Consider the following 14,642-nt stretch of genomic DNA (forward strand, 5'->3'; position numbering starts at 1 on the left):
TCCTCCTCCCCCTCCCCCGCCGCTCCCGCCCCCCGCCCGCGCCCGAGGGGGCCGGTCCCGCTGCCCGAGCCCAGCCCGAGGCCGCCGGTGCGTGCCTTGCCTCCGTGGGGGATTCCACTCTGCTTTTGGCGCGGGGGAGAGGGGTTTGCTGTGTGTCCGTGGCTTGCACGCGTGGGTTTCCGAGCGGTTATGCTCGTGCGGGCCTCACGTCGGTGTTTGCACGTGGGAGACCGTGCACAGTGATGCACACACGTGTTGCACGTGCATGCACGGTGGCGTGCTTGCATACGCGTGCAGGTGGGTGTTTGCCCACGGGGAAGCTCGCTCGAGGGTGTTCCTGCATGCGTTTTTACGTGCAGGTGGGTTGCACGCAAGCGACTGCAGCAAGGGGCACGTGCACAGTGATGCCTGCACGCAAACCTGCTGCAAGTGGTGGCACAAAGCTGTACACCGGCGTGCTTGTGGCCAAGTGTGTTGCCTGCAAGTGTTTGCGTGCGAGAGGTTGCACAACACTGGTTGCGGTTGCATCTGGTTGCAGTTGCTCACGGGTGCTTGCAGACATGCACAGGACTGTGTTTGCACAAGTGTAGTGCATAGAGGGGCTTGCACGGGCACATGCGTACATGTGGGCACATTCACAACAAACCAGGAGGCTTTTGTGCCTGCTGGCACATGGGTATTTGCACATGGGTATTTGCACATGGATGTGCCTGCATACATATGTGTTGCATGCAAGGGTGTGCATGTGAGAGGCTGAATGTTGCTGTTTGCAAGTGGTTGTCATTGCTCACGGGTGCTTGCAGACATGCACAGGAACAAGCTTGCTTGCGGGTGTTTGCCTACGAGTGTGGTGCATAGACCCACATTGCACAGACGCCTGCACACATGGGCATGCTCACACACATTTGCATGGGTAGTTGCACGCAGTGGTGCTGGCCCACAAGTGTGATGCACATGGGGATGCGGCTGCCAGACTTCAGGCTTGGCCCCCGGCTTCTCCACAGCCTGGTCCCCTTCGGGGTTTGAATGCTCCTGCAGCTGCTGGCGCCGTGGCTGCAGTGCCGGGAGGCCTGTGCTGGCTGCCGGAGCAAGCCTGAACACTCTCCCTGCAGGATTGGCATCTCTCTGCTACAAATTCATGAGTCAGAGGCTGGGGCCTGGGAGGGGACCTGGGCAAGGGGGGAGACGGGACACGACATCCCCACTAGAGGATCCCCACGGATTAGCGAGTCCCGGACAGCCACACAAGCACTGCCCCTGCATCCCAGTGCTGGCTCTGTCATGCTCCCGACTAAGCAGCAAAGCCCCAAACTAGCATTTCCCCCCAATATTCTTCCCTTTGCTGGATGCTTTTCAGCCAAAATATTGGGAAATACAAGCAGCCAAGAGGATTTGTTTCCCATGCGATGGGGAAATGATGCCACAGGACACTGACACCCTTTTCTCCCCCAGCATCAAGCAAAGCAGAGAAAAATTAGTTAAAGCAAAACAGCAAATGCCTGTGCATGTTCTTTCCAAGCCGGGTATTTTTCCACTGGAAACAACCCCAAAAAGCTGGAGGTGGGAGCTGCTTTGCTCTCCCACCCCCCTGTCCCTGTGTTCTGTGCTGGGTAGGCCCAAACTGGCAGCTTTGCTTGCAGCCGGTAAAGCAATTTTGCAGGCGGTTGGCCAGAACTGCTGGTGCGTGCTATCATGTTGAGGTTTTAACCCACTCATGGCATTAAAACCGGGCTTTGAAAGCCAGCAAAGTTTTTTCCAAGTGTTTCTTTACTGTTTGCTTGGACATGAGCATCTTGGTGACACCAGCAGGTTCAAGGATGTATTCCTTCACCCAGGGCATGTCACCTAAGGACGTGGACAGTGACTCATCTCTGTGGTCCGTGGACCATCCTCCTGGCACCTTCCTCCTCCAGTTCTGGGTTTCCAGCCTGGCCTAGGGTGCCTGGCCATACCAGCAGACCCCCCTGAATCCATCCCCAAAGGGCTCCCATCTTTGGGGTGGGTCAGGCAGAGGCAGGTCATTGCCCTGTGCTGTGAGATGAGACCTGGAGACTCACTGCATGAATGGCTGCAGGCGCTGGGCAAGCACAGGGCGGCATCGCAGCCCCATGGTGGGCACCGGTGTGGCTGAGGTGTCCCCCTGACCCTGCGCCTCTGCATGTGACCACATCCCTCCAGCTGGAACCAGCAGCCCCTGGAGCACAAGGTGAAGCCTTTTGGGGCAAAGCGCTCCAGCCTCTCCTCCCCCAGTTTGTACATATAACCAGGATTACCCTGTCCCAGGTGGAGAATCTGGCACTTGCTCTTGATAATTTTCATATGACTGGTGATTGCTCAGCTCTCTATAAGGCCCAAATCTCTCTATAAGGCCCCCCTAGCCTCAAAGGAGTTCACAGCTCCTCCTAGCTTAGTATTGTCGGCAAACTTACTTAAAGTACATTTGAATCCTGCAACCAGATCATTTATAAAAACATTAAAGAGTTCTGGACCTAAAACTGAGCCCTGGGGTACCCTCCCCGGTGCCTGGCCGCCAGCCTGGTGTGACCCCATTTACTGTAACTCTTTGAGCCTGACCCATCAGCCCATTGCTCGCCCAGCATGTTACGGACTTGTCTAGCTGTGTGCTGGACATTTTGTCCAGAAGGATATTGGGAGAGACAGTATCAAAAGCTTTGCTAAAATCCTGAAACACCACATTACTGACTTCCCTTGGCCAACTCGATGGGTGACTGTGTTGTAAAAGGAAACGCAGTTGGATAAGGAGGACTTTCCCCTCATGAACTCATGCTGGCTGTGATCAATGACTGCGTTGTCTCTCAAGTGCTTTTCAGTAACTCCCAGAACAACCTTCTGCATAATTTTACTAGCACTGAAGTGAGACTGATAGGTCTGTAATTACCAGGGCCTTCCTCCTTACCCTTCTTGAAAATGGGGGCAACATTTGCCAGCTCCCAGTCAACTGGGACCTCTCCAGACACCGAAGACTGTTGAAAAATAATGGAGAGAGGTCCCATGATGACATTGGCTAGCTCTTTCCATACCCTACGATAAATCCCATGGGGCTCCATAGCCTTACGTGCATCAAGCTGGAGCAGCAAGTTTCGAACACGTTCAGGTTTGGCTGGGAGTTTATCATCCCCCAGTCACAGTCTTCCAGTCCAGGCTCCAGGGATCCCAGGGCCCACCATCAGTGTTGAAGACAGAGGCGAAGAAGGCATTAAACATCTCTGCTTTGTCTGTGTCCCTACTTGTGAGGAAACCGACCTCATCACGCAATGGACCAATGTTACTCCTGATCCTCCTTTTGCTATTTACACATTTTAAAAAGCCTGTTTTGTTGTCCTTCACAGTGCTGGCCAGCTTGAACACTAATTGAGCTTTGGCTACACAAATTTTCTCCCTACAGCAGTGCTGTAGTCCTCCCACATTGCCTGGCCTTGCTCCCAATGTCTGTACGCTTTCTGTTTCCACCTGAGTCCTAGCAGCAGATCCCTGCTCAGCCACACTGGCCTTCTGCTCCGCTGGCTTGACTTCCCCCACTTATCAAACTGTGCTGTGTCAATGCTCTGCTTGGAGCCTGGCTCCTGACCCAGTGGCACTGCTGCGGTGTCAGTGCTGCTGCAGTGGCTGGCTGGGTTCCTCAGCATGGGAGAGCAGGGGTTGCTGGTGAGCTGGTGGTGGGGAGAAGCTCATTAGGGGCAGAAGGTTAATTACATCAGACATGCCCAGGGAGCGGGTTGTCTTTGGGCCACACTGAATTGCAGCCGTCTGCCGTCTCCTTGGGGTTTGGCAGTGCCGCGGAAGTTCCCCCCTGCCCCAGTCCCTCACTAGGCTGCAAAAAAGGAAAAGGAAATTTAAAAGCTCTCTTGATTAGTCTGCTTATCTGCATATGAACAGTTCCTTTTCCGCAGCCCCAACCACAACCGAGGTAGATCCGGAGCAGCCGACTCCACAGTGGTGGTGCTGACAAGGAGAGCTGCTCCCTGCCCAAGGTAGGGGCTTTGCCAGAGCTAAGTGGGGATGCAGGGGACCGGCATGGTGCTGTGGGTTCGCCAGGGGGGCAAGCAGCTCCCCAGAAAAACAAAACCCACCTGAAGTAACAGCTGCACCCTGCCATTTCCGGGGGGCACAGCGAGGAAATGATGCTCTCTCCAGCTTGGCGGCAGCAGCAGGGATGGTGTTTGGCATTGCCAGGCTGTGCTGGGCAGCAGGGGAGGTCAGGGCAAGCACCTTTGCTGGGTGCCCCAGGGATCCACGGGTTATGTCGGTGAGAAGTAAAAGGGTTATTTATTGCAAAACTTCCTAAAGGAGCTGTGATGGCTGTCCCTCACTGGGGGTCAGAGGGCAGTCTGTGCCGGCAGTTGCCCAACACGCCACCCACTGTGCTGCTGCCCCTGCCCTGGGAGGCTCTGGCTCTGCTCACCATCACCAGCCTCAGTGCCTTGAAGCATCAATCCTATTGCTGCATCCACAGTAAAAACCATGTGTACATCAAGGTTGCACCCCGGCACTGCTGAACTTGCAGCCTCTCTCCCTATCTGCTTTCAGTGCCAGCAGTGTTACCGCAGCAGGCATAGCTGTGAGCAGCACTGGGTGCTGCGTTGCAAATCTTGCTGCTAGCTGCCTTCCCCCTGACCCTGCACTGTGGACACTTTCTCCTCCCCAGCTTGGTGCTTGGCTGCTGCCGGCAAGCCCTTGCATGGTGGCAGAGCATGCTGGTGTCCCTTCTGGCTTGCAGGCTGCTTGCTGGGGATTTGCAGCCATGGGCTGGGATGGCAGCGGGTCTGAGTCCCTGTTGTGGTGTTGGTGAAGCAGAAGCCTTCCCCCTGCAGTTTTACAACCTTAATGGTAAAACGGATGCGAAGGACATCCTGCACTCTGGTTGCTGTGGCAAGCACCCTCTTCCTCACCCAGCACTCACATCTGCTGCCAGTGCAGCTGCTTGGTGCTTCTGGGCTGGGGCTTTGCTGCTGCGATGTGGGGTGCTTCAGTGGGGCTTGGCTGCTGGGAGTTGGGGGGATCCTCCAGGATCCCATCTTTGTCCTGCACCCAGCACATGGGAAAGGGCTGAGGTCCTGGGGGACGTGGGTGAGGGGTCCGGGGAGCTGCCCAGGTCCTGGGTGTCTTTTTCAGGAGAGGACCATGGCGATGTGTACCCCACTGCTCATCACCCTTGTCCTTGTCCATCACCTTGTCACCACCTCCATCCTGCGGGCTCAAGGTAGGGAGGTCTCCCTCTTCCATCCCAGTGTTAGACTGGGTGTTTTCCGGGCTGTTCAGGGCTCCACAGGCTGGGGCAGGAAAGGGAGTGGGGCAGGGTGCTGTATGCCAAGGCTCAGCTCTCAAAATGGCTCTGTCAGTGCTGGAGGAGACGGAGAGCGAGTGGGATGCCCTGGAGAAGGAGCTGCAGCAGGGCTGCAGCAGCACCCTCCGCACCAGGGAGAGGTGAGCACTGGCTCCCACCCCACTATCCCTCAGACCTCCCACATCCGCCCCAGACCCACCCAGGGGCTGATTCCTGCTGCACCCTGCCCTAAACACCCTCCCTGTGCAGGTTAAATCAGCTGGAAGAGAAGCTGGCCCACCACGAGAAATACAACTTCACGGGCAGCATGATCGAGACCTACGTGTTCAAGTTCATGACTGAGCACTTCAGAGGGTTAAACCTCAGCAGCAGGATGGTTGGTCCCCCCAAGACTGCGGGGCTATTCCCAGGGGATGCTGGTACCCCCCTGGCCCCCTCCATCCCTCCACCCCTGGTGGGAGGTACCAGGGGGATGCTAGGGTGGCTGATGCTTGCCCACACTGGATTTTCATCATCCTCCAAGGATGCTTTATGCCACCAAAGCCTCCTGAGATGCAGCTCTGCCAGGGTGCAGCAGGCAGCTGGGGCTGCAGGTCCCCAGCACCACTGCTGGAATAAATCCAGGGGCTTCTAAAGCCAGGGATGCCTTGCAGCTGAGAGCCAGGATTTCCATCCTGAAGCTCTTCTGATTTACAAAAAGGGAAACCCTGGCCCTCACCTCCCTGCAGTGGTAAAGGGAGAGGGAAACCACAGTGGGGACCATGCAGGGTGACTTCCCTGTCCCAGTGCAAGGGGGTCACGCAGCAGCACCGTGGCATTTCTCCCAGCCACAGGGCTGCCCTGCCATGAAGGTCCAACCGCTCCAGCCTGAGGTTCCTTCCTACAGGACTAGGCAGATTTTGCAGGCAGGGGTACCTGCCTGCCAGCTGGGACCCCCAGCTCAGGACCTGGGAGCAGAGACCATCTCAGCGAGCCCACCAAGATGTGAAATCCCACTGGGAAAGCATCCCGGTGCGATGCTTCTGCCCCATGCTTGTCCCATGGCAGGGCTGGCAGGACAGGTGTGCCCACCCATAGGTGACAGGACCCCCCCACCTACAGCCCTCGCATGAGCTGTAGGTTGGAAGGGCTCTGGTGTCGAGACAGGAGTGGCTGCCATATCCGCATGTCCGCAGGCACCATGGTGGAGCTGGAGCTGCTGCTGGGGCTGGGGGATGCCATTGGGCCACGCCAGTAACTGGGATGGCTGTGCCGGGGGCGGGGGGGCAGCCAGGAGAGCACCCTGAACACCCCACTAACCTATCTGAGCACAGGCTGGTGAAACCCATCTCTCCCCTGCCTGCTGGCACAGGATGGGAAGCCAGGTGGCGCCAGGAGGCTCAGACACGCCATGAAGTTCCCGGCGGAGCTCGTGGAGGGTGTCCAGATGCGGGGGATGGAGCAGGAGCTCATCTGCATCTATATCCACAGCCCCTGCATCTTCCAGGTGAGCCACAGCTCCTGGCACAGACCCCCTGAGCATCCTTGGCCAGCAGCATGCCTGCCCTGTCACCCATCCCTCGCTGAGATGCTCGGGGGGTGGGTGGGATGTCCCGGGGGCCCAGGGCTTTCCCCACAGGCACCCCAACTCTTGCAGGATGCCCACAACAGCTCCGTGCTGAACAACAATGTGCTGGGAGCCTTCCTGCAGAGTGGGCACGTGGCTGGACTCAGCCGCCCTGTGGAGATCCAGTTCTGGCATGACATGGTGCTGGTGAGCAGGGCTTCACCCATGAGCCTGGGTGGGGTGGGGATCCCCAGCACAAGCGTTTCCCCTGGAGCTGGGGAAAGAAAAATTGTCCCCTCTCTGCATTGGGACTAGAAGGTTTCTGGGGTCCCTGGGGAGTGGAAAGAGACCCCAGCTCTCCTCCTCTGTCCCCTTTCTACCAGGATGCCTCCAATGCCACCTGCGTCTTCTGGCAGCCTGGAGCTGGTAAGTGTGGCTGCGGCCAGGATGGGGGCAATGCCAGCTCAGTGCCACCCCGAAGGCATCACCTGTCTGCCTCCTGGGCAGCCCTGGCAAGGTTTGATGTCCCCTCGATATGCCCTGGCCACCGTGTCACCCTCTGATGGCAACTTCCTGGCAGGTGTGGGCAGCACAGGCAGCTGGAGCAGGAAGGGCTGCGAGACCATTCACAGGGAGGGCACCGTTATCTGCCACTGCGACCACCTCACCTACTTCGCTGTCCTGCTGGTCCACAGCCCTTCCTCCTCCTTCCCCCTTCCCTCTTCCCCCTTCAATCTTTCCTTCTTCCTTCTTTCTTTCTCCTACTCCCATGCTCCTTCCTCCTTCCCTCCTTTCCTCCTTTCCTCCTTCTGTCTTCCTCTTTTCCTTTTCTTCCTTCTCCCCTCCATCCTTCTTCCTCCTTCCTGGAGGTGTGGGTATAGATGGGTGTGGGAGTAGGGGTTGTATGTGGGGGTAAAGGGTGTATGTGGGGGGTGTGGGGTGTCCGGCAGGAGAGGGTGGCCGGGGGGTGGTTTTGCAAGGGGCTCCCTCTTTTCCCAGCGGGCAGGTGCTGCCGCAGGACCTGCCCCAGCTCACCCTCTCCCTCCAGCTCCCATCGAGCACCCTGAGCCGAGCCCAGCTGGCATCGCTCACTTACATCAGCACCATCGGCTGCTCTCTGTCGGCTGCTGCCACCATCTGCACCCTCCTGCTCTGCTGCTTCTCCAGGTAAAGCCATGCCATGCCGTGCCATGCTGTGCCATGCCATGCATGCCATGTTGGGCTGTGCCATGCCATGCTTCACCATGCCATGCCACATCATTCCATATGGCAGGCACCCACCAAGACCCCCTGCCCTCCCTTCTTGCAGGCAGCGGCTGAGGGACAACACGACCAGGATCCACATGCACCTCCTAGCCACGCTCCTCCTGCTCAACTGCAGCTTCCTGCTGAGCACACTGCTGGCCACCAGCACCGAGGGGCTCTGCCGGGTCACTGCTGCACTGCTGCACATCGGCCTTCTCTGCGCCCTGGCATGGATGGCTGCTGAGGCCTTCCACCTCCTCCTCCTCATCATCAAGGTCTACAATGTCTACATCCAGCACTACCTCCTCAAGCTCTGCCTTTTCGCTTGGGGTGAGTGGGCACCCACCCAGCCCTGCCAGCCTGTGCCCGCCTGTGGCCCTGGCATGGCTCCACACAGCCTGTCCCTGGGTCTGCAGGTCTGCCCACACTGGTTGTGGTGGCTGTTTTAGTCTTCAAGAGCGATACATATGGGTACCACACCATCAGCATCTCCGAAGACAACAGGAATGCGACTATGTGAGTGAAGGGGGCTGCCAGCTCCCCAGGCACCCTGGGCACACCAGGCACCCCATGGACCCCGGGCACCCCTGGCACACTATATGCCCCAGGCACAACAGGCACAGCATGGATGCCAGGCACAGCATGCACCCTGGGCATGCCAGGCACCCTAGACACACCAGGCACCCTGGGCACTTCAAGCACACCTTGGGCACACCAGGCACTCTGGACACCCTGGGCACCCTGGGCACATGGGGTACACTGAGCACCCTGGGCATGCCATGCAGCCTGGACACCCTGGGCACCCCAGGCGCACAGGGCTGACCCAGGGCTGGGGCCAGCAGGAGCCAGCCATAGCTCTGCCGGGTGCCACTTTTTGGTGAGCCCAGCTTTGCTGGCTGCCTGCCTCCATCTCACTGCATGTGGGGGCACCCACTGCCATGCACCTCCTGCACCCAGCTCCTTCTCCAGGGAGCTGGCCCTTGTCGCCAAGAGTGTCCCCTCCACCAGGTGCTGGCTCACCAGCCTTCCGGCCCACTACGCCACCCTCTGCTACGCTGGCCTCATCCTGCTGTTCAACACGGTGGTGCTGGGGAGGGTGGTGATGATACTCCAGAGGATTGGGCGGCAGAAGGGTGAGGCGAGGAAGGACTGGGTGACTGTGCTGGGGCTCACCTGCCTGCTGGGCACCACCTGGGGCCTGGCCTTCTTCAGCTTTGACGTCTTCCTCATCCCCCAGCTCTACCTCTTCACCATCCTTAACTCTCTGCAAGGTCAGTGGGGAGCACTGGGGGGATTTGGGGGGGATCAGCACACCATGGGTTGGGAGCAGTGGGGTCCTCATCACCTTCCTGCTCCTCACAGGAGTTTGGTGCACCCATGGCAGTGACCATGTTGCCACCCACCCACAGGTCTCTTTGTCTGCCTCTGGTACATCACTGTGCACTGCCGGAGCAAGCCGGGCTCCATCAGCAACGCCTCCAGATAACATGTCCCAGTGCCAGGGTGAGGGGCTGTGAGGGGAGCTTGGGGGCTGCTCCCCAAGGATGTGGTGTGGTAGTATGCCCCTGGGCTCAACAGCCAGTGCTGTTGGTGCTGCAGGTTTCTTCAGGGGAAGCATTTGGGCTGCAAAGCTGGATTTCTGGGTGGTGGGAGCTGTCTGCTGCTGGGGGGCTGCAGCTTGGGACCCTGCAGGTGCTGCACTCCCCTGGGGACTGTGGCTGCCCCCATGCCAGCCCAGGACAGCCCTTCTGGCTCACAGCCCCTCCGTTAGTAGCCAACACTGACTTCTTCTGCTAAAGGTGGACACTTATTAAAAGAGCCGTTCAATTGCCCATGCAGGTCTCCTCCACCACCGGAGGAGTGTGGTGGCTCGCTGCCACCTCGTCACCCCAGCCCCACGGCAGGCAGAGCCGGCAGAGCCGGCAGCCACACTCTGCTTTGTCATTAGTGAAGGTCCCACTAGATGGCACAAGGATTTTGAAGATGGTCCCAACTCTGGACTGTGCACGCAGCAGGGCCAGCCAGCAGCAGCGCGGGCCTCTGGTGGTGGTGGTTAGCGGTGCTGGTTAACGGTGCTTGTAAGCGGTGCAGAGGAGCCCCCTTGACAGCTGGGAGGGGACATCTGAGCCCCCTTGGGGAGCTGCCACTGGATCATCTCACATGGGACAGGCGGAAGTGGGATCTCCCCAGCTACATCCCCCAAACCCATGTGGTCCAGCACAGCTATGGGCTTGTGAGCATGGCTGTAGGGCTATGGCACCCCCAAATCCTCCCTGACCTGGGGTTTTCACTACCAAAAGCCCTCCTGCTTGCCCCAAAGCCAGCATGGGGATGGAGGCCACCTGCAGCTCCAGGTTGGTGGGCAAACAGGTGAGCAGGGCTTTGGCTTGGCATTGGGTGGACGAGCCAGGGTGGAAGAGAGGGTGGTAAGTGAGTAAGTGAACCTATAACTCAGCTTTCCTCTTGCTCTCACTTAGGAAGGCAGACCCCAAACAGCTCTTCCATGCGACCGAGTGCTTTGTTGGGGTTTAAGCAGTCCAGCCTGCAGGAAATAAACAGCAAGGACAAATTGCAGGGACTAAAATCATCAGATGGAGGTGGCAAGTCAGCCCTGAGATCCCAGTGCATCCCTGTATACCAGGCTTAACCTGGAACTGCACCCACAGTTTTGCCTTTCCTGGTGCCTGTGATTTTGGAGCTGGGCATCTCGCACTGCCTGCTGGGATGCGGAGCAGCATCACACTGCAGTGAAGCTGGCATGGCCACGAATCTGTCTGTGGTGGCAGAGGGGTTCCCATCGTCCCCATGCTTGTAGCTTGTGGGGTATATCAGTGAGGTGCCATTTGCTGATGCTGCCTGTTTCTTGTCTGGTGGCAGGGGACTGGGCATCACTGGGCAACCTCATGGGGTGACACGCTGCCTTTCTCTGCCTTCCCGTGCTGCTCTGCCAAGCAGCGTTTCCCTTTCTGACTCCTTCCCAGAGCCTGGTATTGGGCAGAGAAGGAAGCTGCTAGCTCTTGTTCTTTGTTCTGTGCACAAAGGGCAGCCAGCACTGCCGAGTTTCTATCCCTCCCACTGGTGGCCAGGACAAAAGCTCACCCTGCTGGGGCCATGTGCCCCCCCCACCCGCTTTCCAGCACGCCAGGCACAATGGTGCCCCAGGCTCATTGGCGCACTCCTGCCTCGTGGTGATGAGCTGTGCATGTCTCACCATTCCAGCAGCTGACTTCAGCTATTAAATAAGTGTGGGGGTTTGGTGAGGTGCCAAGCACCCAACTTGTCCCCATGAGCCCTACCATGGGAGAGTCACATCCTGACTGTGGTGGCTCCATCCCCCTGGTTACTCTCAGGATGTGCTTTTTGTGCCCCTTCCTTCCCATCTTGAGATTCCAGGGCTTGCAGTGTGAGTCATGCCAGCTGCCAGTACCTGCATATGCACCAACACTGGCACATGAATAAACCTTGTTCTGGTATCCTATGGTGCCTGGAAAACAATTGCTTGGTGATTGCCTCTGGTGGTCCCTGGGGAGCTGAGCCCGTTGCTGGCAACCAGGGGCAGAAAAGGCACTTTTCCCACACCATCTTGCCAGGAGTGGGGTCAAAATACTCCCCAAGGTCCCCTGGAAGACCAGGTGGGCTCCCATCTCCTACCACCCCCAGTGCCCCCCTAGCACTGGGGCCAGCTTGCCCCAGCCCCAGGGCACCAAGGGCAGGAGAAGGGGGAGCTGGCTCATCTAACCTCCCCAAGGAGAAATAATCTCATTTACCTTCCCCTGTGCCTTATCAGGCAGGAGGCCCAGTGCTGGGCTACTGGAGGAGGTTGTGCCATCCTTTTTTTCCCCGAGGAAAGGCAGCTCGGCATCACCATGGTGCCCTCAGGCTCCGGTGCCAGCCCTAGCCCCAGGGGGAAAGCTCTGGAAATATTGCAAGTCCTCCAAATTTTTGGGAAACAAGCAGCCAGGGAAGATGCCAGATCAATTTGGGAATTGGTGGTGGGGGCGTGGCAGACCTCAGCTCTGGTTTGGGATCCAACCTTGGCTGCAGGAGAGCAGACAAGGTGGTTTCCCACATGCAGTGGGAGCATCCTCACCCACTGCTTGTGCAAATACCCCCGGGGACCAATTTCCCCCCAGACTTCCTTGATATCATTGCATGATTATTTACAAAGCCAAGCCTAAACAAATAAGTCAGGTTTATTGTGTTCTCTACAGTTGGGTTTTACAGCCCTTGCACCTGGTGCATTGCTGTTATTGTTGCTGCCCAAGGGAGAAACCCTGATGTGGGATGGGAGGGATTCTCCTCCCCATTTGATGTATTTTCAGAAGCAAGTCTGAGGGAGGTGGAGCAGCAGTGATGGGGGAGCGGGAGCACCCACAGCTGCTCAAGGCAGCTGCCAAGCTTCCTTGGACTCCCCTGCAATCACCATCCTCCAAGATTCCCAAAGCTGCCCTGGCATCATTCACTGGATTTGGATGGGGAACCTCCGCGCATCCCCTTCTACCAGTACTCATTTGCTTCATCATCCTCATCCTCACCCTCTTCCTCTACCCACAGGGCCGTGCTGAGCCCCACTCGTGGTTGCACCTCCCCTGGGAGCACCATGATCTCCCACAGGGCTTTTAGGGGGGTCTCAGCTCCCTGGGCTGGGGTGCTGTCACTCGCCATCTCACCCTCAGCTTTGGGGCCGGGGCACCTCTGCCCATACTTGCCTCGCCTTGGCTGGCAGCAGCCCAGCAGGACGCGCCCTTGGCTGCTGGATCCTGCCTGAACCATGGCTGTGCCACTGCACTCCCCCGGCACGTTCCCGCTCGCCCACTGCCAGCACTGGGGCCTTGAGGAGCCTTTAGGATCTTTTAGGGCTTTTAGGATCTTTCAGGGCTTTTTGGAACTATTAGGGCTTTAGGAATGCTTAGGGCTTTTAATAACTCTTAGGGCTTTCGGACCTTTTAGGGCTTTTAGGGTTTTTAGTATCTTTCAGGGCTTTTAGGAGCTTTCAGAGTTTTGAGGAGCTTTCAGGGTTTTTAGGAACTTTTACAACTTTGAGGAATTTGAGGGTTTTCAGGAACTTCTAGGGCTTTGAGGAACTCCCCAGCTCGAGCAATAAATCTTTATCAGGATAAGTGAGTGCCACCGGCCTGAGCAAATGTCCCCTGCAAGGGACAGCACAAGGATTTCCTCCCTCCCTGCGCTCAGCCAGCGTCTTTGAAGGCAGCAGCCTGGCCTGCCGATTTACCTTAATCCCGATAACATCAAGTGCAGACTTTGACCTAAAAATAACACCTGATAACATCAAGCGCAGACAAAAGGCTCTTTGTTCCATAAACAGTGGCAAAAAGATGGCCTAAAATGTCCTTTCCTCACTGGGACATGGAGTCCACACCTGATCCCCCCTTCAGGAGGGCCTGATCCTGTGGGAGCTGCTGCTGGCTTTAGCAGTGTTATTCCTGGGAGGTGGATTTACAGCATTTCCCAAAGGAGCCGGTCAGGATGACCCACAGTGGGAGGCTTGGCTTGCCGTGGTGCTCCCGTGGCTCCAGCTGCCATGAGAATGTGTTTCAGAGCCGGCCCCGCTCCCTGCGGCATGGGGATGGTTGGGCTTCAAAGTCATCTTTGTTAGCCACGGTCTGGCCGCGTGAGGCCACGTGAGCCTCTTCCCGTGGGAGCCCCTTCCTGTGGGAGCTGGGGAAATTCAGGACTTGGAGCTGGAAATTAAACCAAGCTGGGGGATGATGCGGGCATGCGGGATGTCCCTCATTCTGGGGGTTCCAGTGCAGCCATGGCACCTCCAGTGCCACGGCCCCTTTTTATCTACATCGCTTTCCCTGCAGGAGTGGGAGGTTGTTTCCACCCTTCCCCCAGCAGAAATAAAAGTCTCATTCAAGGCATTGAAAATATCTGCAAGAGCAACTATTTACCCAGGGCACTTCCCGGAGCCCTCCCCGCCTGCCCTCCTCTGGCTCCCAGCAGCCTCGGCTTTCTCCTGTCTGGCTGTTTTTCAGGGCGCACAAAGGGCTGGCATGGATGTGGGCACTGTTTGGCAGCAGCTTTGTCTGCTCCTGCAGTGCCCATCACTGCCACAACTCTTCCAGCCTCAGCTCCCACCACGGGTGCGGGGTCCCAAGGGTGAGGGGCAGGATGCCCGTCTCTGGCCTTGGGACAGGCGGTGGGAGCCATGTGCCCTGGCCACGGGGTCACCTGCAGGCCCTCCACTCTACATCTCAGCCCACCTCCTCCAGGGATGTGCCACGGGGGGGATGGGAGACTCCCTCCCTAGCTTCCCCCTGATTTGGGGCCTGGGCTCCTTGCCCTGCTTCTCACCCCCCTCGTTTCCTGCGGGGAGCACGACAGGGTTCACAGGGACACTCTGTCCCGGCTGCCTTCCCATTAATTGTTATTTTTTAATCCAGTTTTCAGCCAGGCGTGCAGCCGCCCAGCTCCTTCCCGCTGGATGCATGCCAGCCTGCAGCTGAAGGGCACTGGGATAGGGCACTCCCGACTCCCGGCTGTCCCCAGCCGTGGTCCCTCAGCCCATCCCGGTGCCGGTGC

The 14,642-nt window shown here is 58.0% G+C and overlaps 1 protein-coding gene across 2 annotated transcripts; it reads left to right on the top strand.

The window, feature by feature from the left end:
* Positions 1–3,907: 3,907 nt before the first annotated feature.
* Positions 3,908–11,569, top strand: LOC142061213 (adhesion G-protein coupled receptor G5-like). Of its 2 annotated transcripts, XM_075101982.1 has the most exons (14): positions 3,908–3,992; positions 5,134–5,221; positions 5,361–5,445; positions 5,555–5,681; positions 6,657–6,791; positions 6,942–7,058; positions 7,235–7,277; positions 7,432–7,538; positions 7,900–8,018; positions 8,161–8,426; positions 8,513–8,612; positions 9,105–9,367; positions 9,506–9,599; positions 10,574–11,569. In XM_075101982.1, exons 2-13 carry the CDS (start codon positions 5,143–5,145, stop codon positions 9,580–9,582), a joined length of 1,518 nt encoding a protein of 505 aa, XP_074958083.1. In that variant the 5' UTR covers positions 3,908–3,992; positions 5,134–5,142; the 3' UTR covers positions 9,583–9,599; positions 10,574–11,569. The 2 variants fall into 2 exon arrangements, with proteins under 2 accessions (XP_074958083.1, XP_074958082.1); XM_075101981.1 differs by having other exon boundaries at positions 9,506–11,569.
* The last annotated feature ends 3,073 nt before the right edge of the window (positions 11,570–14,642 follow it).

This window comes from Phalacrocorax aristotelis, chromosome 8, assembly GCF_949628215.1.
Source record: "Phalacrocorax aristotelis chromosome 8, bGulAri2.1, whole genome shotgun sequence".
Taxonomy (NCBI): Eukaryota; Metazoa; Chordata; class Aves; order Suliformes; family Phalacrocoracidae; genus Phalacrocorax; species Phalacrocorax aristotelis.